This window comes from Hyperolius riggenbachi, chromosome 6 (assembly GCF_040937935.1).
Source record: "Hyperolius riggenbachi isolate aHypRig1 chromosome 6, aHypRig1.pri, whole genome shotgun sequence".
NCBI classification, from domain to species: Eukaryota; Metazoa; Chordata; class Amphibia; order Anura; family Hyperoliidae; genus Hyperolius; species Hyperolius riggenbachi.
In genome coordinates, this window is record NC_090651.1 from 307,865,063 (window position 1) to 307,887,075 (window position 22,013).

The 22,013-nt window shown below is 43.3% G+C and overlaps 1 protein-coding gene across 1 annotated transcript in view; it reads left to right on the forward strand.

Moving 5' to 3' along the window:
- Positions 1–22,013, forward strand: part of CYTH2 (cytohesin 2) — a 67,557-nt gene that overhangs the window by 32,865 nt on the left and 12,679 nt on the right. The window contains exons 2-8 of the mRNA XM_068241285.1: positions 1,349–1,496; positions 3,356–3,422; positions 6,880–6,998; positions 9,265–9,345; positions 15,458–15,570; positions 15,661–15,809; positions 18,929–19,040. Coding sequence (XP_068097386.1) covers positions 1,349–1,496; positions 3,356–3,422; positions 6,880–6,998; positions 9,265–9,345; positions 15,458–15,570; positions 15,661–15,809; positions 18,929–19,040 — 789 coding nt within the window. The remainder of the gene's footprint in view (positions 1–1,348; positions 1,497–3,355; positions 3,423–6,879; positions 6,999–9,264; positions 9,346–15,457; positions 15,571–15,660; positions 15,810–18,928; positions 19,041–22,013) is intronic.

Here is a 22,013-nt window from a genome sequence, read left to right on the forward strand (position 1 = left end):
AGGAAGTTTTGAGTTCAGGTCCACTTTTAACGGAACCTAAAGCGAGCTTTCCTTGTATATTTCCCTTTAAGTAATACCAGTTGCCTGGCCATCCTGTTGATCCCTTTGGCTGCAGTAGTGTCTGAATCACACACCTGAAACAAGCATGCCGCTAATTTACTCAGACTTCAGTCAGAGCACCTGATGCGCATGCTTGTTCAGGGTCTATGGCTAAAGGTATTAAAGGCAGAGGATCAGCAGGCCAGCCAGGCCATATGCATTGTTTAAAAGGAAATAAATATACATGTTTTTTTTTTTTTCTTCTTGCAATAGGTGGTAGTAGTAGACCAGGGCTGTGGAATCTGTACAAAAAAAATCATCCGACTCAGACTCCTCAGTTTATAAAACCTCCGACTCCAGGTACCCAAAATTGCTCCGACTCCTTAGTCTAGTTTTTACAAAAGCTATGGATTTGTTTCAAAAATCATCCGACTCCTCAGTTTATTGAAACCACCAACTCCGACTCCAGGTACCCAAAATTGCTCCGGCTCCTCGACTCAGACTCCGCAGCCCTGTAGTAGACAACCAGTTGCCCTCACCTTTCCTCCCTCTGACGCCCATACTGGTGTGCCAAGACTGTGGCTTCTTGCCAACAAATGTGTTCAGTATAATTCAGCCTGAGGGAGAAGGGCATCTGGGCTGGTTTCTGAGTTAGGGAACAATTTCCAGTCCTTTCCGAGCAGATTCCCTCCAGCGATATAAGTGCTTGGCTCATGTTTTTGTGTTTTGCCTTTCGTCATAGTATGTGCTGCAGCTCACATCCCATTGAAGCAGAACATGAGCGGATTGTTCATTTAACCAGCAGACGTGTGAAAGGGCCGTGGCGTGTGCGATCTAGTGGTGATTATACTGTACAGGCCTGTCTCTGGTTAGGGGGAGCGTGACAATGGTTCATGTGTTTCCTGCACCAGCTGCGCATAGTTCTGTCCGTTAAACAAAGTATCAGTTATTGTGTTAGAGGTTCTATTAGAGACGGTTTGTAATAAACTCCTATAAAGCTTTCACAATGGCTGCTAACATCAGCCCTACTGAAGGGTTCAGATGATGTAAATAAAATCTACAATAACTGTCAGTTCCACCAATCGATTTACGGCTTTTATTGCTTGGTTAATGGGAAGCTGGTCATTAGCGCAGGCGAGTCTGACCCTGACAGCGAAGGATAAAGCTGTTCAGCCTCAAGGAGATGGGTTTTTTGCTTAAATAGCAGAGAGAGATTTTACTGCCCCATCTCACGCTTTCACTATGAGTGCTATGCCGGTGCTGTACATAAGAGACCCTGAGAATGTTTATTTTTATGCTTCCTTTGTAGTCCCTGCTGACCTGACTCCTGAAGAGCGCATTGAGCTGGAGAACATCCGCCGCAGGAAACAGGAACTGCTGGTGGAGATCCAGAGGCTGCGAGATGAGCTGAGCGATGCCATGAATGAGGTGGAAGGCCTTGAGGCCAATGAAGGAAGGTAGGACTGCTCCTTGCACTGTGCTATAGTGAGCCTTTCTTCTTAGTCATGTCAGATCAGCTTGTCCACCGAAATGTGTAACACTGAAAGTGACCCTTAAAGGACACCCGAGGTGAAAATAAACTTGGATAAAATATTACATTTATCTCTTTAGTGTAAAAAATAAAAAAAATTACATTTATCCTTCTAATCCTAAAAATGACTTTTTAAGTATCCCAAACAAAAATTTGCTTTCCTAAAACAGAAAGAATTTGCGATAATTCAGGTTGGAGTGAGCTCGAGATGTCTCCCAGGCACCACTGCTGAATATATGCAAATTAACCATTATTATGGCTCTGTACAATTTAACAAGCTGACACATCATTGCATTCCAGCGGTTCTGGAGGTGTGTTTAGCTTCTAAGGGTACAATGGTTAATTTGCATATATTCAGCAGTGGTGCTCTGGGAGACATCTCGAGCTCACTCCAACCTGAATTATCACAAATTCTTTCTGTTTTAGGAAAGCAAATTTTTGTTTTTCTTAACATCTTAGTAAGGGGGCTTTTAGGACCATTGTAGTCCCTTACACACTCCAATGAGTTCTGGGTCACCATGAGCTTGCTGGTTAGTCTGTACCTCTTAAGTATCCCAAGGTTTACATTTAAACATTTACAAAGTAGGTTGAATGTGTTACTGACTATAATCAGTGGCAGCCTACTAAGTGTCCCTGAGTTAGAAAAGGTCAATAGTGCATGTATTTTTTTCTCCCTCTGCTCTCAGAAGTTGTATTCTGCCAGGAAAACCTTTATGGCCGTAATTAGCTTACTAATGGTACTTACTATATTCCCGACAAGATACCGACAGGACCGAAGCTGTCACTTCCATGCATAGAAATTAACTATTAGGCAGCAAAATAAAACAGCCTGGTTATCAATGTTTTGCACGGTACATGCACGTTTATTTTATCATGTCACCTCGGGTGCACCTTAAGTGACAATAAACGGAGAACAATTGTAGCCTTCTTCCTACTTCCAAATGTATTTATATATAGATTTTATATATTGCACAGTTTTATTTTATGTTTGATATCTTAGTCTATTTTGTAGCAATTCCATGACCCAGTTTGCCCTGTATCTCAGGGGGCTAAAATATATAAACTATTGACCCTTTTATTTATCCCCTGCTCTCAGTAGCCCTGTTCTGTCTGGAATGTGTTTGGTCTGTAATTCCTTGCCAGTAAGGGGAGCTATAGTCCGACTGGAGAGAAACTGTCAGTTGCATAGCTGAATATTGACGTTCAGGCAGAAAGAGGAAAAAAAAGGAACACACCATATTTATTGGTTTGCTTCCCACTGTACGTACATGTCTATCTCATCATGTGCCCAGGTCACTTAAGTTTACCTTTTACATGTCATTTAAATTCATTATTCTGTCAGATATACATTTTACACTATTTACAGTGAGATTCCAGCTTTGTGCTGAGAAATGAGAAATCCTTTCAGTTCATTTTTGCATATTAGGGTTAACAGAACATTTTTTTTTTTCAATTGATTGATTTGAAAAGCACAAGTTAAAGGCTCAGCTACTCCAGGCACTCAGTTTGTGTAAACGTGGAAAATAAGCAACAATTTAATGCTACCCTGAAAATCTTCCCCAACATGGTTAATATGCAGAAATCTCATCTGCTCACAGCTGGGGAAATGCAGGCATATTTTAAAACCACAGCATCCATTATTACTCATGATTTGTAGAAGCAGATTATTTTCAGATTATTCAGTTTATCAATTTGTTACTTTGGTAATATAAATTGCTATTGTTTGGCTTATCTAGTCATTGTGGTTGATGTTAAATCATTTTTCTTTCTTTTCACACTGTGCAGTAAAACATTGCAAAGAAATCGAAAAATAGGAATGGGCAGAAAGAAATTCAATATGGATCCCAAAAAGGTATTCCTGTTTTTCCTATTCTGAAGTGATGGTTCGAATGTATATTACATATGCTGCAATATTTTGTTTTGGTGATTGCTCTTATTGCATACATTGAGGCTACTTTTCTCCTGATGTATGGTGGTCTTTAAAGTGGAGGGGGTTTGGAGCAACACACTAATTCTTTTAGCCATAGACGCTGAACAAGCATGCAGCAGATCAGGTGTTTCTAATATTATTGTCAGACCTGACAAGATAAGCTGCGTGCTTGTTTCTATTGTGAATCAGACACTACTGCAGCAAATAGATCACCAGGGCTACCAGGCAACTGTTATTGTTTAACCCTCTTGGCAGTAACCCCGACCTACACTCGGGGTAGCCACCGCAGAGGATTTCTCTGCCCCGGGAGTTTTTTTTTTTTTTTTTAAATAAGCTAGCAGCTCGCTAGCTAGCATTGCCCCCCAAGTCCCTCCGGTCTCTACAGATTCGACACCCCCCCCCCCCCTGATCGCTGCCGTTATACGTACCCCCCAGCGATCCCGCGATGTCACAGACTCTCCAATCAGCGCCAGGCTTCGCTATGGGGAGGATCGGGATTGCGCATGACGTCAAATGTCATGTCTGATCGTCGCCATAGTGACTGAAGCACATTGGGGAGGCTGCGACACTCGCGGGATCGCGGCTAAGAAAAGTATAGCAGCGGCGATCTGGGGTATCAGAAGGGGGGGGGGGATTGGGGAACAATGGTAGCTAGCCTAGTGCTAGCTACCAAGGATAAACCAACTTTAATTCAAAAAATCCCTCTCGGGGACGCAGCCTCAGAAACTGCGTACCGCCAGGAGGGTTACATTTAAATGGAAATAAATATGGCAGCTTCTATAAACCTCTCAATTCAGTTCTCCTTTCACCATTTTTAATTTTTCCTGTGTATAGCTTCATAGAGGGTATAGGTGTAATTCATTGTAATATTTATAAGTGCAAGCAACTATAAACTATTGCATGTGAATTGTGTCTCCTTTACATTTTGCAATGTCTGCTAAACCCGCAATACGTATTTCTGTATCTATATATTCCGCTGAGCTGCAGGTCAGACATCTCTAGGAAAACCCGCAGCCAGCCTGACAGCTCCATGGTCTGCTGGTTACCAGCTATGAACACCAGCAGTATAGAAAATAAATTAACCTCTCTCTGAACCAGTCATGCTAAAGAACTATCATTAGGGGCACCTGAAGTTTGTTTTAATGATAAAACTAGATACTCTAGAGTAGACTGTAACCTCACAAGGGCAGGGACCTCTCCCTTGTGCTTCCTGTTTCTGTGCATCTTATCACATGAACATCCCTCAGTATTGGTGATGTTTTTCAAACTACACATCAGTTGTATATATCTGTACTTGTATTGCTGCTTGATCTAATTATTTAGTATGTTGACCTGCTCATGTATCTCTGCTCCCCATTATTTTAGTTTTTTGTACATTGTACAACGCTACGGAAGATGGTGGTGCTACTAAAAAATAAGATGCTGGCCTAAGTAGTGGAAAGCCTCTGGATGTTCCAGCAGCTGCCTGGATCCTCCTGGTGCCCGCCCTACAAGCGCTGGTACCTCTGAACATATTCAACAAGGGCTTGGACACACTATGGCTGTGCTCCTACTCTGAGGGGAGTGCAGCCGGGAGAGCATATGCTGCAAGCTGTTGTCTGATATGCTCAGCGGGATCCTGCGGAGCAACAGTGAGCTCGTGGATGCATTGAAAAGCCTCTGGACCATCCAGTGGCTTCCCTCAACTTGGGTATCTTAAAGTGGACCTGAACTCAGAACTTCCTCTCTGCTCTAAAAATAAGCAACAGCATAATAACCTTTAAAGAAACACGTCTTCGTTACAGCTGATACAAATCCTGCAATTAATCTGCAGTGTGTCTATTTCCTGCTTTCATTTAAGCAGACATGTCCTGTGCTTTCAAATTAGCTGCGCTGCCAAGGCAGCCAGCTGACACAGCTTAGAGACAAAATGACAGTGATGATTAGTCACAGATGAGGGGGGATTAGACAGGATAAACTCTAAAAGTACATACAGGGTTCATTTCTCTGTTTTCCTTCTGTCCAGTTCAGGTCCACATTATAAGCTCCTATCTGTAAACTGTTTTCACTGAAGCTGTCATTTGCAGCCCAGAACATAGTTCAGGAGTCATTACATTGACTAATGTAGTCAATTTTGTTTCGACTGCAAAAGCAACCAGTGTTTGAATTGTTTATTGGTTTAACATGGCGAAAGCTACTGTTAGCTCTACGGGCTGAATGTGTGCCCTTTCCGTCAGTACACTGCAAGCTAGAAGCTGCTCTACCAGTAAAGATGCCATTGCTAATCCGGGAAGCTGCAGTCGCCACCTCCAAACGTAAGATGGCTCTTATATGGTCCATTCAAGTAATAACCGCCTTCACAGCTTAAAAGGAAATAAATATGGCAGCCTCCATATCCCTCTTTCTTCAGGTTTCCTTTTAATGCAGGTACCGCTTACAGGTAGCTGGACTCTATTACAAGCCATGTAATATTTGTGTTGTCTTCACAGAAGTCATGGAGAGTTTTAGATTACACAGTGGCCTCCATTCTGGTACGGTTTTTAAACAAATTACCTCATGTAAGGTAATTTACCTCATGAGGTAATGACATTTAGCAAATCTGGTAGGTTTTTGTCATGTTTTACCTCATGCAGTAAATTATGAGGTAATTTGCATTAACTTTACCTAAAATGGTTATTCTCATGGAAATTAGGGGGCATGTTGGCACATAATTTACCGATCAGTTTAAGACCTGCCTGTACCTGGAGGTAGCCTGTACCTGGAGGTAAAGTCAATTTGTATGCATTTTGCAGTTTTTAGTGGAGTTCCTATTGCTGTTTTAGTGGAGTTGCTATTCAGGCTGTTTAATAGAAAAGAATAGTAGAAATAATAATAAGCTGAAAACAATCGAAGAACAATATTTCGGCTTCTTCAAAGCCAACATAATAAAACTCCAAATATTTACTGGATTTTTATTTTTTTTATAGGTGATGCCTATACTTTTCATAGGTTGATACATAATCAAATACACCTTCCCCCTCCGCAAAAAAAAAAAAAAAAATCTTCCAAACACTATCCTAACTTATGGAAGACAAAGACTACTATTATTTATTGCATGCTTACCGCTGAAATACCACACTTTTTACCACACGTTACCGCATGTTCGGTAATGAAAAGAGGAATATACCGCCCTAAGTATTTTACCTACAAAAAAATTTTACACTCGCATAGCTACCAGAATTAAGCCCAATGTAATGTCTAAATGACTTGTATATTTCTTTTTAACTGGTCATGGAGTGACCGTACCGCCCTTCTGGCCCATTTGGTTGCTGTGTATTGAGTGCTGCAGTTTAAGTTTACAAGGGGTGTTTTGTTTCCTGCTGCTTACCGTAACAGTGTCTTCTGCATGATCTCTTTCCAGGGGATTCTGTTCCTTCAGGAGAATGATCTGCTAAGAAACACCGCAGAGGACATCGCTCGCTTCCTCTACAAGGGGGAGGGGCTCAATAAGACGGCCATCGGAGACTATCTAGGAGAGAGGTACATATCTTGTATATCCACTTGACATAGAACTTATGGAAAGGTGGCTACATGTTATATGCTTTTATTATTTTGACAAGTAAAAGGTTAATTTAGCAATGCTATGCAATCATTTTATTAAATTACCATAAACCTCTATCAAATTTGGTTCCACTAAGAATGGCTTATTGGAATTCTATATTTAAACAACATGGGTCTCGGGGACTTTAAAGGGGATAATATCAAAATTACATTTGTTGTAATTTAAAAAGTCTACTTTTTATTGCAACATTTTTATCTCCTTATTGGTAGGATTCTTCACAGATTTAATTTATAACGGTGATAAAATTCCTTTCTCTGGAAAAAAACTCCTACCGCTAAGTATAGGCAGCCAGTGAGTGAACCCTGAGTGTAGGTAGCCAGTCTGTACTCCCTAGTTTAGGTAGCTAGAGGTTGACCCCATATAGGTAGCCAGAGTGTGCTTCCTATTATGGGTAGTCAGATAATGCACGTGCACTGGGGTTACAGTAAGAGACCTTTAGGCTGGTTTCACACCAGGACGTTGCGTTTTAGGGGACGTTATGGTCGCATAACGTGCCCCTAACGCAATGCCTGGTGCTCTCTGCTGTGGATGTCAGAGTGAGCCGCGTTGTGCAGCTCACTCTGGCGACTGTGATGCGCACTCTTGGACGCATGCGGCATCACGTGGTCCCGCCCGGCCAATTGCCGCACAGAGCGGCCGCTCCAGGAAGTAAACACTGCACGTCACTGAGTGCAGTGAATATTAATTAGCCATGTGCCTGGCCGCTCTCCGCTCCTCCCCAACATTACTGAGCATGTGCAAGCAGTCTAACGCGGCTCTGCCGCTTATAAAGTACTGCATGCAGTACGTTGTCTTATGGCGCAGCGTTACTAAGTAACGCAACATGGGCACTGTGAACAGCCTATTGATTTTTCATTGCTGTGCGGTGGGGTGCGTTACAGGCTGCTCTAACGTGCGCCTGTAACGTCCCACTGTGAAACCAGCCTTAAAGGGACTCCGAGCAGTGCAGAAACTATGGAAAGATGCATATCATTTTAAAAGCTCTCATTCTCCTCTTTCCAATGATATATAAACCGCCGCCCTACGCCTTTTAGTTTTCACTATTTTCGAAATTGAAATTGCCACGGCCGCGATTTCGATCGCGAAAATGGAGAAAACTAAACGGTATAGGGTGACGATTTATGTGTCGTTGGAAAGAGGAGAAAGAGAGCTTTAAAATGATATGCATCTTTCCATAGTTACATTGTATTACACAGGGCGACTTTATCTCAAAGTCAGCAGCTCCATTCAGCAGAAAAAGTCGCCCTGTGTAATACAATGTAACTATGGAAACATGCATATCATTTTAAAGCTCTCTTTCTCCTCTTTCCAACGACACATAAACCGTCGCCCTACGCCGTTTAGTTTTCTCTATTTTTCGAACGAACGAAAACTAAAAGGCGTAGGGCGGCGATATATATATATATATATATATATATATATATATATATATATATATATATATATATATATATATATATATATATATATATATATATATATATATATATATATATATATATATATATATATATATATATATATATATATATATATATATATATATATATATATATATATATATATATATATATATATATATATGAAAGATCTTTTAAAATGATATGCATCCTTCCATAGCTTCTGCACTGCTCGGAGTCCCTTTACTGGAAAAGTGCAGAGGACCAGAATAGTGGAAGGCGGTTGCAGTGTGCCGATGTATGGCTAGGAAGAGAGGAGGAGCATGTTTACACGAAGTGGAGCGTAATAAAGGGGAGAAGAGCGTGGCGTTGGATGTGGTAATTGCTCCCTGTGCACTACACCATTAGTTAAAGCATAAACAGTATATAAAGCGCACCCCCCCAGTTTTAGGGAAAGAAAATTGCATCTTCTATTCCAAAACATATATTTTTCCCTGGACCACTCCAGCCTATCCATACCGCCAGGGAAGTTAAATCTATTCAGTATAAGATCAGCAATCTGTAACCTCTTTATAGGGCCTGAGATTACCTTTTATTTGGAGAGATATATCAGCACTGTAATATTTTTCAGACTAGTAGTGTAGAGAACAATTGCTTATTTTTGCATTTTTCTATGTGGTTAAACCACTTCTGTTCTCTCCTATCTCAATGAGTGGCTATTAGGTCTGCTTACTGGAATGTATGCACAGCTATTTACAACTCGCACGTTTTCTTTCGTTTGCAGGGAAGACTTCAACATTTCTGTTCTTCACTCTTTTGTGGACCTTCACGAGTTTACAGATCTCAACCTTGTCCAAGCTCTCAGGTCCGTTGCCTAGCTATACATGCTAATGTAAAACCACTGACCATTTCCTTTGTGTTGCTTATGTGCAATGAAACAGGAAGGCTAGTGTGAAAGGGGAAGTGGTAATTTCTGCCACAGAGCATAAGCAAAAGTCTATTCAGGAAGCTGTAAAACCAGCAGCAAAAATGAGGAACGCTGATGTGGCTTGCATCTGGTCGTTTTATATCATTTCTCGTAATTATTTCTTTTAACTCTTGTATTACTAATCAAAATGTTATGAAGGTTGAAGCTATGATAGTTTTTGAATAGCAAAGCACAAAGCAATGAGGCCTCTGGGCATGCAGTTACTGATAACACTTAAAGGACCTTTGTCGCGAATATCTTAAAATGTAAAATATATGTAAACCTGTACGTCTTCCAGAGTAAATTGAGCCATAAATTACTTTTCTCCTATGTTGCAATCACTTACAGTAGGTAGTAGAAATCTGACAGAACCGACAGGTTTTGGACTAGTCCATCTCCTCATAGGGGATTCACAGGGATTTCCTTTTCAAAATACACTTAGTGAATGGCAGTTGCTCCATCCAACTGCCCAAAAAATGTACGGTGAGCAGGGAGGCTGGTCAGCATCTTTGTATAAATCTTCTTCAGGGAGTGTCTTTATAAAGAATAAAGGCCATGCTGAGAATCCCCTATGGCAAGATGGACTAGCCCAAAACCTGTCAGTAATGTCAGATTTCTGCTACCTACTGTAAGTGACAGCAACATAGGAGAGAAGTAATTTATGGCTAATTTTACTCAGGAAGAAACGTACTTCTTATTTGTATGTGTTTTCAATTTTACGATTTTCGCGACAGTTCCTCTTTAAGTCAAGGATTGCATTTATACCTTTCTGAATAATGGATTATGATATCACTTGACCAGGCAGATATCAGTATTGGTGTTTAGACACACACACATTTGATTATCCAACAACTAGTCAATTTTTCCACGTCTATATATTATTGGGGCCAGCAGATTTCGCATTCTGTGAACAGATTGTGTAGGGAAGCTCCCAATGCTACATGGAAGTGGTAACCTTACCCAATCAAAATTTGGTGTGTACAACTACTAAACCTGTGACCTATCAGATATCACTGCCTACTTATTGAGTGCAGTGATTGGCCCAATGAGGGTGCCAAGGTCTCACCTGCGAGACCATTGGCTCCACTTAGCAAAAGGAGCAGCAGGCAGCTGTGATTGGCCGATCTGGAGACAGCATCCCTGCCTGATTGATCGCGTGCCAAAGCTTCCCCTATGATGGTCCATGGTGATCTTTCACCGGTGCGCATACCCGATGATGTCATAGGGAAGGTTGGCAGGTGCCACCGGCCGAATAAGTACAGGGATGTGTGTAGTGTGGATGACGAGGGTAACGTGTGTGCCAGGAAGACAGGAGAGATGAGACAGGCGCCAGGTGGCCCAAACTGTTTGTCCAAACGTCCATTAACCCCCTGCCCCCAAGACATTGCTGCATGAATCAGGTGGCTTCTTGGTAGATCCGCCCCGGCTGGTATACTGGATACAGAATTGGTGCACAAAATAGAATTGGTGATTACAGTGACAAAAGTAACATAAATCCCAAGACACATAAGAGGTAGGTAGATGGAATTCAGAAGAAGACCACCTGTCCAATCCAAGAATCACAATATTTTATCTTTTGATCATAAGAATGCCAAAGACAATAGTTTTTAAAAGATCACTTATGCTATGTAACTTTGAAAGTTAGGGGTGACCACATAGTATATTGTACAATAGATGTACCTGAGCCCCTTCTGCTGAAGCGGGCTGTGTGGTGGTCCTACCACAATGCGTATTGTACATCCTGCAGTACTGTGAGCTTTCAGCCAGCCGCCCACATATGTACTGTTGTGCTGTCATGTACCGGCGTATGTGAGAAAGCCATTATACTGCTTTACAAGCTCATCAGACAGATGGAATCTTCACATGGCCCTATATGTGTCAGTGTTTTCCACCTCATTCAGTCTCTTTAAAGCGGATCCGAGATGAAAAACTAACTATAACAAGTAACTTGTCTATCTTATCTAAAGTTTAGATAGTTTACACAGCAAATCTAGCTGCAAACAGCTTTAATAGAATATGATTGACTATTCCTGTTACAATGACAGCAGCCATGTTGTTTGTAAACATTACACAGAAGCAGGCTTATCTGCATCTTGAGCAAAAAAAAACCTAATCCCCCCTCCTCCCCTCTGCTTCTGAAATCCCTGGCTAGTAATACCTCCCCCTCCTCTTGCCCAGACTGAGCTCCCCCTTGCTACTGTCTGAAAGTGCCTTGGCTCTCTAAAAACCTGTGGGTGTGGCTTGTTTAGTTTTTAGGGAATTAGAGTATTTAAAACAAAAACAAAAAATTATTTGGCTCGAGGAATGCCCTATAAACAATAGGAAAGGAACACAAATATGCAATGAGTAAAAGTTCATCTTGGATCCACTTTAATCAAATTCACCACTGCTTGGAGACTTTCCCACAAGCTTGATCAACTTCTTGATCTGCGACAGATCCCTGGTAGAAGTACTTTGCAACCCTGTAAGTAGCAGTAATTCTTTGAAGGGCATCTGCAGGCATGGCATAATCGCCTGTTTTGCCTGAATAAGATTAGTACAATCCCCCTACCACCTTTCCCTCCCCCCCCCCCTCACAGTACAATGACCCCATAATGTGAAAGAATTGCTGTGTACACACTCACTGCTCAAACTTTTCCGTTTGTAGACATTTCTGGTGTGAGAACTGTGGAAGTGTGGTGGAGGGTGGAATGTTCTGCAATATTTTTGCAGCCTATTATAAGCACTACTGTTGTCCATGGCAGTTGATATTGATATAGTCCATTTTAAAGCGGACATGAATGTAGAACTAACTTTCTGCACTAAAAGATAGGCAACAGCATAAACGTCTTTAAAGAAAAAGATTTCTTTATTGCAGCTGATACAAATCCTGCAATAAATCCGCAGTGCCTACTTCCTGCTTTCATGGAAACAGACATATTAACATCTTGTGTTTACCAATGAGCTGCTCTGCCGTGGCAGCCAGCTAACGCAGCTGAGGGATCAAATGATGGGTGATTAGACACAGATGAGGGGGAATTAGACGGGCTAAACTCTCTAAGTACATACAGGGTGCATTTCTCTGTTTTTCCTCTGTCCTGTGCAAGACTTAAAGGGAACCTTAAGTCTGAGAAAAAAAATGACTTTTACTCACCCGAGGCTCCCCTCAGCCTCCTGCAGGTGAACGGTGCCCTCGCCGTGTCCTTCCGATACACCTGGACTCGCCGGTGGCCACTTCCGGTTTGGCCGTCACTGGCCGACAGGCTGGGAACGCGGCTGATTATCCGCGTCCCCGGCCGCAATAGCATTATAGAGGGCGCTATTGCGGCCGGGGACGCAGATAATCAGCCGCGTTCCCAGCCTGTCGGCCAGTGACGGCCAAACCGGAAGTGGCCGCCGGCGAGACCAGGTGTATCGGAGGGACACGGCGAGGGCACCGTTCACCTGCAGGAGGCTGAGGGGAGCCTCGGGTGAGTAAAAGTCATTTTTTTTTCTCAGACTTAAGTATCCCTTTAATGTCCACTTGAAAGTGGATCCGAGATGAACTTCTACTCATTGCATAATTGTGCCCCTTACATATAGTTCATAGGGCATTCCTCAAGCCAAATACTTTTTTTTGTTTTGTTTTAATACCCTGATTACATATAAACTTAAACAAGCCTCGCCCACAGCTCCTCCAGCACCTAGGCATTCTGAGCCCCATGTAGTAAGTACTCATGGGAGCTCAGTCTGGGGAGGAGGCGGCATTACGAGCCAGAGATTTCAGAGGCAAGGGGGTGGAGAGGGAAGGAGATAAGAGTGGAGTTTTCACAGGCTGAGGGGAGGAGATGCAGATCAGCTTGCCTGTGTGATGACAAGCAGAATATGGCTGCTCTCATTGTATCACATAAAGAAATAATCATATACTGTTGAAGCTATTTGCAGCTAGATTTACTGTGCAAACTATCTAAACTTTAGATAAGATACATAGACAAGTTAGTTGTTAGTTTTTCATCTCGGATCCGCTTTAAGGCTATATCTGCCTACAAATATTTGACCTCTTTGTGTGGCTGCTGACACGTTGGATCGCTTGCTTCAGGTCTTATATTTCCCATGGTCTTTCTGGTGAGTTCACAGGATTCCCAGTTCTGAGCTTCCCATAAGCTTAGCAATGGTATCATGTTCTTTATAATCCAAATACGCAAGTACCGGGTGAATCCATCTGTGACGTTACTTTTATGGTCTTGGAGGAGAGTGTTAATAAATGAGCCATTAGCTTTTTTTCCTGGTTTGTGCGTTCCCTTCCCTAGCTTCATACATATTGAGTCACTGACCGGAAATAAGCCTACAACAGAGGAAGGAAGAAGTCTTGGCCTACAAGCCTGTCCCTGGTCAGTGACTCACCATAAAATAAAACCATATGATGAGCAGGTCAGCCAGAGAACCAGTAAAACATGTTGGCAGCTCTCATATTTCTCTCATGACAAATTCCCTTTAATGATCTGATTAGTTGTGGTCTTTCCTTCCCACAAGAATCACATAGATGTATGCAGTCAAATCTTATTCGCTTTCCTGTCAGGAAATGTGTGTATCACGAGTTCCTCAGCTGTGGAAATGCAGTGTGTTGTCAGTCAGGCGTTTATCACAGTGCATGCAGCTACTTTTTATCAGGACAGCTGGCTTTCTCTGATTTTGCTGTCATTGTGAAATACCACAGCTCTAGTAGTATTAGTGTACCCGAGGTGACATGAGATAAACGTATATGAACAGCGCATTAACCAGGCTGTTTTTCTTTTTTTTTTTTTCTTTTGCTGCCTGAAAGAGTTAAGGTAACCGTACATCAGGCAACTTAGTAGCTGATCGACCATCTGATTCGATTATTATAATCGGATGAAAATTGGTGCCGTCAAGTGTCTGCCCGATCGACGATGTGACCAATTTTGGGCCGAAATTGGACACATTCATCGGTCAGACATGCTGCAAGATGTAAGGCCGACTTGCTGGATTGGGTGCATGGTGGTGACAGGAAGTGATATCAGGTCGAGCAACAAAACTCCCGGCGCTGTTCCTGCAATGTATAAATGTGCTGTAAGTGTGCGTTTCTACATTACCTGTCATGCGTCGCAGTGCCAGTCCGTCTTCTATTATTTTCTTTTTTCCAACTCGTGGAATTTCCTGTATTTCTGGTCCTTCTAATGCTATAAACATGCATTATGATAGTCTATAGAGTGATGAGTATGTGTTTTTTAAAGTGATTGGTGGCCATTTGCTTTCACTTCAGTTACAACATCTGAGTCCACAAAATGCTAAAGGATGACCTTTTCCAAACTCGCTCTCGGAAATGTTGAACACCTTTTAAAATATCACCATTCGGTCTAATAATGGCGCTATATAAATACTAAATAATTCAAGATGGCGCAAGCACTTTCGGTTGGTTCACACTAGATTGTGTTTTTGCCGCTGTGCTGTGGCCCAATTCTATGCTGACTCCTTCATATGTACTGCGCCGCACACAGTAATGTATAGTTCTGTGCAAACGTTTATTGTACAGCAGTGGAACATCAGACATGGCTTTCTGTGCAGTGCCTGCATAGTGTACAGGTTAAGGGTTTGAATCTTGGCTCTTCCTCTTCAGTAAGCCAGCACCTACTCAGTGAGGAGACCTTAGGCAAGTCTCCCTAACACTGCTACTGCCTACTGAGTGCATCTTAATGGCTGCAAATCTGGCCCTTTGCAATCCACCAGGAGAAAAGTGTGATATAAATGTTCTGTGTGTGTGATGTTCATGCAGATGGCCCCATGTGTACAGTGTGATGTAACACAATGCACTGGACATAATGATTGAGTCCTTTCCCAGCATTCCCTTGTCAATCTAGACTTCACGTATCATGGTAATGACACATTGATGTCATGGTGGTTTTCATCCTATGATCAGTTTCTGTTGCCAGGTCTGTGATACATTTGCTGTTTAGTTACTTCTGCCCGTGGTTCTTTCTACTTGACTGTGCCAGTTAATACCGGGTTATTTATAAACTGTTTCTTTGGTACACAGGCAGTTTTTGTGGAGTTTTCGTCTACCAGGAGAAGCCCAGAAAATAGACCGAATGATGGAGGCGTTCGCTCAGAGATATTGCATGTGTAACCCGGGCGTGTTCCAGTCCACAGGTATACAGAAACCTCGTTACACCGCAGTCCTTAATGCTGCTCTGTGCTGTAGTGCTGTATTGATGCTGATTTTGTCCCCCCTCAATACAGATACGTGTTATGTTTTGTCGTTTGCGGTCATCATGCTGAACACTAGTTTGCACAATCCTAATGTCCGGGACAAGCCCGGTGTGGAGAGGTTCATCTCTATGAACAGGGGGATTAATGACGGAGGAGACCTGCCTGAGGAGTTGCTCCGGGTAAGAACGTTGCATGGATCATAATTGTACCAGCTCCACTTTTCCTGTTCTTAACCCCCTTGGCGGTATTCCGGAGTCTAGGTCTGGGTCACTTTTACCAGGAATTACTGGCAACCTTGAACAGAAATTTCCAGAAGGAGGGCCGTGTGCAGAGTACACAGCGGAGCTCTAGTATCACTCAACTCCCCGAGATCCAGCAGCAACAGCCAGTCTTCTGCATGTGTACGGGGCACCATCACTATGCGGAGATTACGGTCTGTCACATGACAGATGGCGATCACCACATAGAGATGCAGCGCCCCCCACAGGACAGGAGGAAGACTTGCAGCATGTTGCCATATCCTGGGGAGGTGAGTGATCTACAGGCTCTACTGTACACTCTTCATAGGAGATGGAAGGCCTCTGATGACCTATACTAAAGGCGGGGGGCACTCTGACTACCCATGCTTTGGGGCCCTCTTGCTATCTATACTGGGGGGGGGGGGCACTTTCTGGCTATCAATAACTGGGGGTACAGTCTAGCTACCTATATTGGGGTCACGCTCGGGCTTTCTGCACATGGGGGGTCACTCTCTGGCTGTCTAAACAGAGGGGCTCTTTGGTGCCTATACTTGGCAATCTGATTCTTTCTAGAGAAAACCTTGTTCCACTTTTAGAAACTAAAACCTGGAAAGAATCCTAGTGCTAAGGAGGTTACAGTACACCTGAAGTGAGATGGATATGGTGGCTGCCATGTTTATTTCCTTGTAAACAATACCAGTTGCCTGGCTATCTTACTGGCTGCAGTAGTGTCTGAATCGCACACCTGAAACAAGCATATGGTTAATTCAGTCAGACACCTTGTTGTCAGGGTTTGTGGCTAAGGGTATTAGAGACAGAGGCTCAGCAGCACAGCCAGGCAACTGGTATTCTTTAAAAGAAATAAATGTCAGCCTCCATATCCACTTCATTTCAGGTGTGTTGTAAAGGAAACCTTTACATGGCTCAGTGTGCAAAACTGATAAGGTATGTGAACTGAAACTAGTATACAGAATAAAATAATGGTGGGTGCTCCTATTATTTATTTTTTGGAAGAGCTTACTTTATTCAACTGCCAGGCAATCCGATAAGTTAGTCAGGAGGTGTCTGTGGCTAAATATGTAGTGGGCATGTGCGAGTTCTGAACCGTGCATGCCCAGTAAACGGGAATTGATGCATTTGCACTGAGCATGTGCAACTTAATGAGATGAGCTGCATGTGCTCAGTAACATGAATCATGCAGAAGTGATTCCTTTTACCGGGTACGCCTGGTTCATAAAATCGAGCATGCACACTGCAAATGGGCAAGTTTACAGCCGCAAGCACTTGGGGAGGAGGGGGTTATAACGGGAGGCACATCGTGGACTGGTATATTTTTGTCCTTCTAATTAGAAGCTGATAATGTTGCTGAGAGTAGACTGCTAGAAAAGTTTTTTCTCTTGTACTTGTGAAAGTGCAAAGTCATTTGTCTTTAAATTGGCAGGAAAACTTAAAGGATAACTGTAGTGAGAGGTATATGGAGGCTGCCATATTTACTTTTAAGCAATACCAGTTGCCTGGCAGCCCTGCTGGTCTATTTGGCTGAAGAAGTGTCTGAATCGCACCAGAAACAAGCATGCAGCTAATCTCTCACTGGCTGGGGCCTCTAAAGCACCATGCAATACCCAGAGGGAAGTGTGGATGGGCCCTGGATCTCTCGCCACCAAAGAATTCACCCCCTCTAGACTGAATGCTGTCTGCAACACACACAATTGCTCACTCCCAGCTAAAGCAATTTCCTACCTTTATGTGGTCAGCAGGCGCCAATCAGGTGTACTGTTATACACCCTTTGCCTGCCATGCCAAATCTAGTAGGAATTGCATAAATTAAGCAGCATCCAAGTGGAAGGCTTCAGTTGGACGTAATCGTAGATTACATCACTAGCAGGGACGCCCCATGCAGGCAGGTCTCCCATACGGTCCCCTCCCCAACCACTCACCTGTCAACCGCATCCTGGAAGCTGCAAAAAGAAATTTAAAATCGCAAACACTGGTCCACCATTGGACAGAGCTTCATCATTCTCTGCAACAATCGCTGCTGACCTCTCCCATTTTACACATAATGCGTTGGTATGCTTTTAGTACACTTTAGTATGTGTTGGTACATGTTTTTGTTTTGTTTTTTCTCTCCATAGCAGTGTATTGTGAAAAAGCTGAAGCTCTGGCACAAATTGAGATGCTTAAAGAGAGGGAAGCCTCAGGATCCAATTGAAGCTTCCCTCCTTGCTCCCATATTCCCCGTCGCTGAGTGCGGCCCCCCAGAAGGTTACCAACAAGGCATTGTCGCTAATCCTATCAGGATAGTGCAGCTCCTCTTCTTGCAGCAAGCCCACCTGTGCATGTGCAGTAAGGCGGAGCCGCGGGCTCTGTGCTACTGCGCATGTACCACTGTTCTTGCGTGTCTACTACCCGGCCACACTGAAAGACTGGAAAGAGCGAGGCCCCGATCTGGAGGGGAGCTGTGACGGGGGACATCAGACCACCAAGGGAAGCTTCCGCAGGACCTTGAGGCTCAGGATCGCTTTAATTTAAAGCGCATGTAGTGTGAACTGAGCCATAGGAAAACATGGAGGTTACTTTGAGAATCAGTTGTCTTTCAGTTATAACTGAAAGCAACTGATTAAGTGTTAAAGGACCCTTAGCTGGTGGTACCAGGTTGCCTACTGTGTGTGATGGCTGCAGAGCAAATGACGGAACAGGTTAGTGGTTACTATAGCGGACCTGACAGGAGAGGGGGGGGGGTCAAATGCTGATATTAGAGCTGTCTTAGTGGCCTGACCAAGGCCCCAGCAGCTGCCTTCTTCCTGCAGGTGAGACGCTGTTAGGAGGCTTTGTTATTAGTAGGTAGGCCCCTAGCTGTTCCATAAGCCCGAATGCCTTTTTATATGGGCTATTGAGCTTTATGTCCTACCATACTGTATATTGCAATATATAGAGGCAGGATTTATGATGGCATTTTTATCTGTTTGCAGTCGAATAATCTTATGGGGTCACAAGCATGATCCGGTCTCTATAGTGTATTTCATTGCTTTTGTGATAATCATGCATTCCTTCTGTTGCAGAATCTATATGACAGTATACGGAATGAGCCATTTAAAATCCCAGAGGATGATGGGAATGATCTGACACACACCTTCTTTAACCCAGATAGAGAAGGCTGGCTCCTCAAACTGGGTAAGCTGTGCTGTTCTGTTCAGTTTGCTGCATATCTTCTAGCCTTGCAGTCTATATTCCGCTCTTCTTACTCTCCCTCCTCACCCCTTTGGAGCCATGTATGATTCCAGCCAGTGTGGGCCTCACAGGGTACAATGTGGCAGTATTCTCTCACTTCACAGATTAGTATTGCCAGGGAGGTAAAATGCACAGGTTTCAAAAGGAGAAACTGTACAACAAACATGGACTCCTACGCGCCCTTCCCCTAGTGGGATGCTTGGAAACCATGTGACTGTGGTTATTGTTAGTTATACTTTAAACCATTTCACGCTGAAGCAGTTTCAGATGGTTGTCCTTCAGTATGTAGGATACGTGTAAAAACTGGCTGTATAACTTCTCACCAATTCCAGAGGAGAGCATCTGAGTTTAACCTGTGCCAGATAACTGCTTCATATAGTTCATATAAATAAAGGTCTAAGTTCATGGAAAATCATTACCTCTACTACGTCAATGAGCAACTTCAAGCAGGAAGTCTAGTCAGTCACTGAACCACTAAATCTATCCGGAACGAATCTAGCACCTTGTTAAAATCAGTTTACTCAGTTATTTTGCTCCAAGTTTCAGGCAGTTTTCTTACATTTGTATCATTGCTATCTGTAGATGTATGGGCACCTTAAGTGTATGTCCAGCTTTAAGGATACCAGAAGTGACATGAGATAGACATGGGTATGTACAGTGCCAAGCACACAAATAACTATGCTGTGGCTGACTCAGTCCTGCCTCAGACAGGAAGTGACTACAGTGTGACCCTCGCTGATAAGAAATTCCAACTATAAAACACTTTCCTAGCAGAAATTGGCTTCTAAGAGCAAGAAAGAGATAAAAAGGATCAATAGTTAATACATTTTAGCTCTGGCATACTTCAATTAATGTGTCATTGAGCAAAAGTCATTTTTAGGAGAAAGAAGATGGATACAATTGTTTATTTCATTTGTTTATTTTCGCTTCGTGTGTCCTTTAAGCTATTACTCTGTGCTTACACTGGTAACAAACTAGCTGCATTGTAAAGGTATATGTAGAAGCTTTCCAGAGGCGCCAATAGAATAAAAGTCACTTAAACGAGCTTAAAACCGATGGGGCAGTGGTGGGCCTATCCCATCCATGCAGACAAAGCAAACAAAGGAAGGACTGTGGCATCAACAGTCAAACAACAATTTTATTTATACTCCACGGTAAAAATAGGTAACGCGTTTCACGGGCTCAATCCCGCTTCATCAGGCCAATCAAAAAGGAGCATACAGCTTAACAGCATCAAAACCACACTGAGCGCCTCTGTGGCACTTTTGCTCCCAGTCGATTCTGTTTCGATAATTATCAAATGAAAATCTGTGCTGCAACAAGCATGCCTGATTGATCAGACATGCCGGGAAATCTCGGACCGGCGTGGTCGATTGGGTGCGCAGTGGCGACAGCATGCGAAATCACGACTGACCAATGCAACAGAACCTCCGCCCGCTGTCCCCTCAAAAGTGTTATGTGCCCGTGCATTTACCTGTCCGCTGCCGCCGAGTGTCATTGGTTCCCCACATGCTTGTGTGACGTCATGCAATATGCCCACAGAACGTGGGAAGCAAATGTGGAAGCACAGCTACCCGGCGGCAGCGTGACAGGTAAAGTATATTAATGCATGGGCACTGGGGGCACATATAACATTTTGGGGTGCAGCAAGGTGCTGTTGAAATCGGTCAAAAATTGGCCTGCTGTGTATGGGCAGCCAACAGAGCTCTCTGGTCAAATTTGATCGAGATTTGTCTTAGTCGACCTGCCCATACATTTTTATCAGCTATGTACACTGGTTTAAACTCTGGCAAAACAGCCGGTGAGGACCATCTCTACCAGGACTCTAGCAATAGGACACCCTCGACGTTCACGTAAGATTCAACATGCCGGATCTTTAGCAATGTCCCACCCCTCACCCACCACTGAGCACATTGTTCTCCTTCTCACCCCGAGCGCTGGAAGCCGCTTCAGCATGCGCTGGACATTGTTCCTTCTCCCCCGTAAACATATATGGTAGCCTAGGCTAGCAACGTGTCTGTACAGCGCTTGGCACCGAAAAGCCGTGCCTTGAGTTTGAGTTCTGATCCCTGTGGGCTACAGTACTTGTACATGTGTAAGAAGCATACGTTTGGTTAGTAATTAAGCTAGCGTGGCTTGCAGACTGTATTATCAACTCTAGCAGTAAACAAAAGCAATAAGTGTATTAAAAATAGTAAATGTGTTAATTTTAGCAAAAAACTTGTTGGATGGCCTGAAAACACAACTTTTGTATCTTGACCCTACCCCTTAAATCATTGCAAATTGTAACAAATATACTGGTATAAGTCCAATTCCAAGGTAATCTGAATCTTTTCCCATAAATTCCTCATACGTGCAACATTGGGGTCTACCTCCAGATTAGGCTTTAAAGGGAACCTGAAGTGTGAGCTCTATGGAAGTTGTCTTATTTATTTTTTTAAACCATACCAGTTGCCTGGCTGTCCAGCTTATCTTCTGGTAAAGTCTGAATCACACAGCTGAAACAAGCATTTGTCAGATTTGTCATAGAGATCTTATCAGCATGCTTGTTCAGGGTCTATGACTAAAAGTATTAGAGGCAGAATATCAGCAGAACAGCCAGGCAATGTGCATTATTTAAATGAAATAAGCATGTCGGCCTCCATATACCTCTCACTTTGGGTTCCTATTCATGCTGGGCATACACGGCGCGATAGTTCTTATCAATCGAGCCGCTGATGGCTCGATTGATAATATCCAACGTGTCCAATCACCGCGGCGGATCAATACCGCGCTCGATCCCCGCAGGCGGACAATGCAGGAAACGAAGCGCTGATAAGGAAGCATCTGCGGGGACGAGCGGGAATCGATCCACGCACGGACGAGCGGTGACGCGCCTGCATCGAGCCGCTGGCTCGATTCCGGTGCATTGTCTCA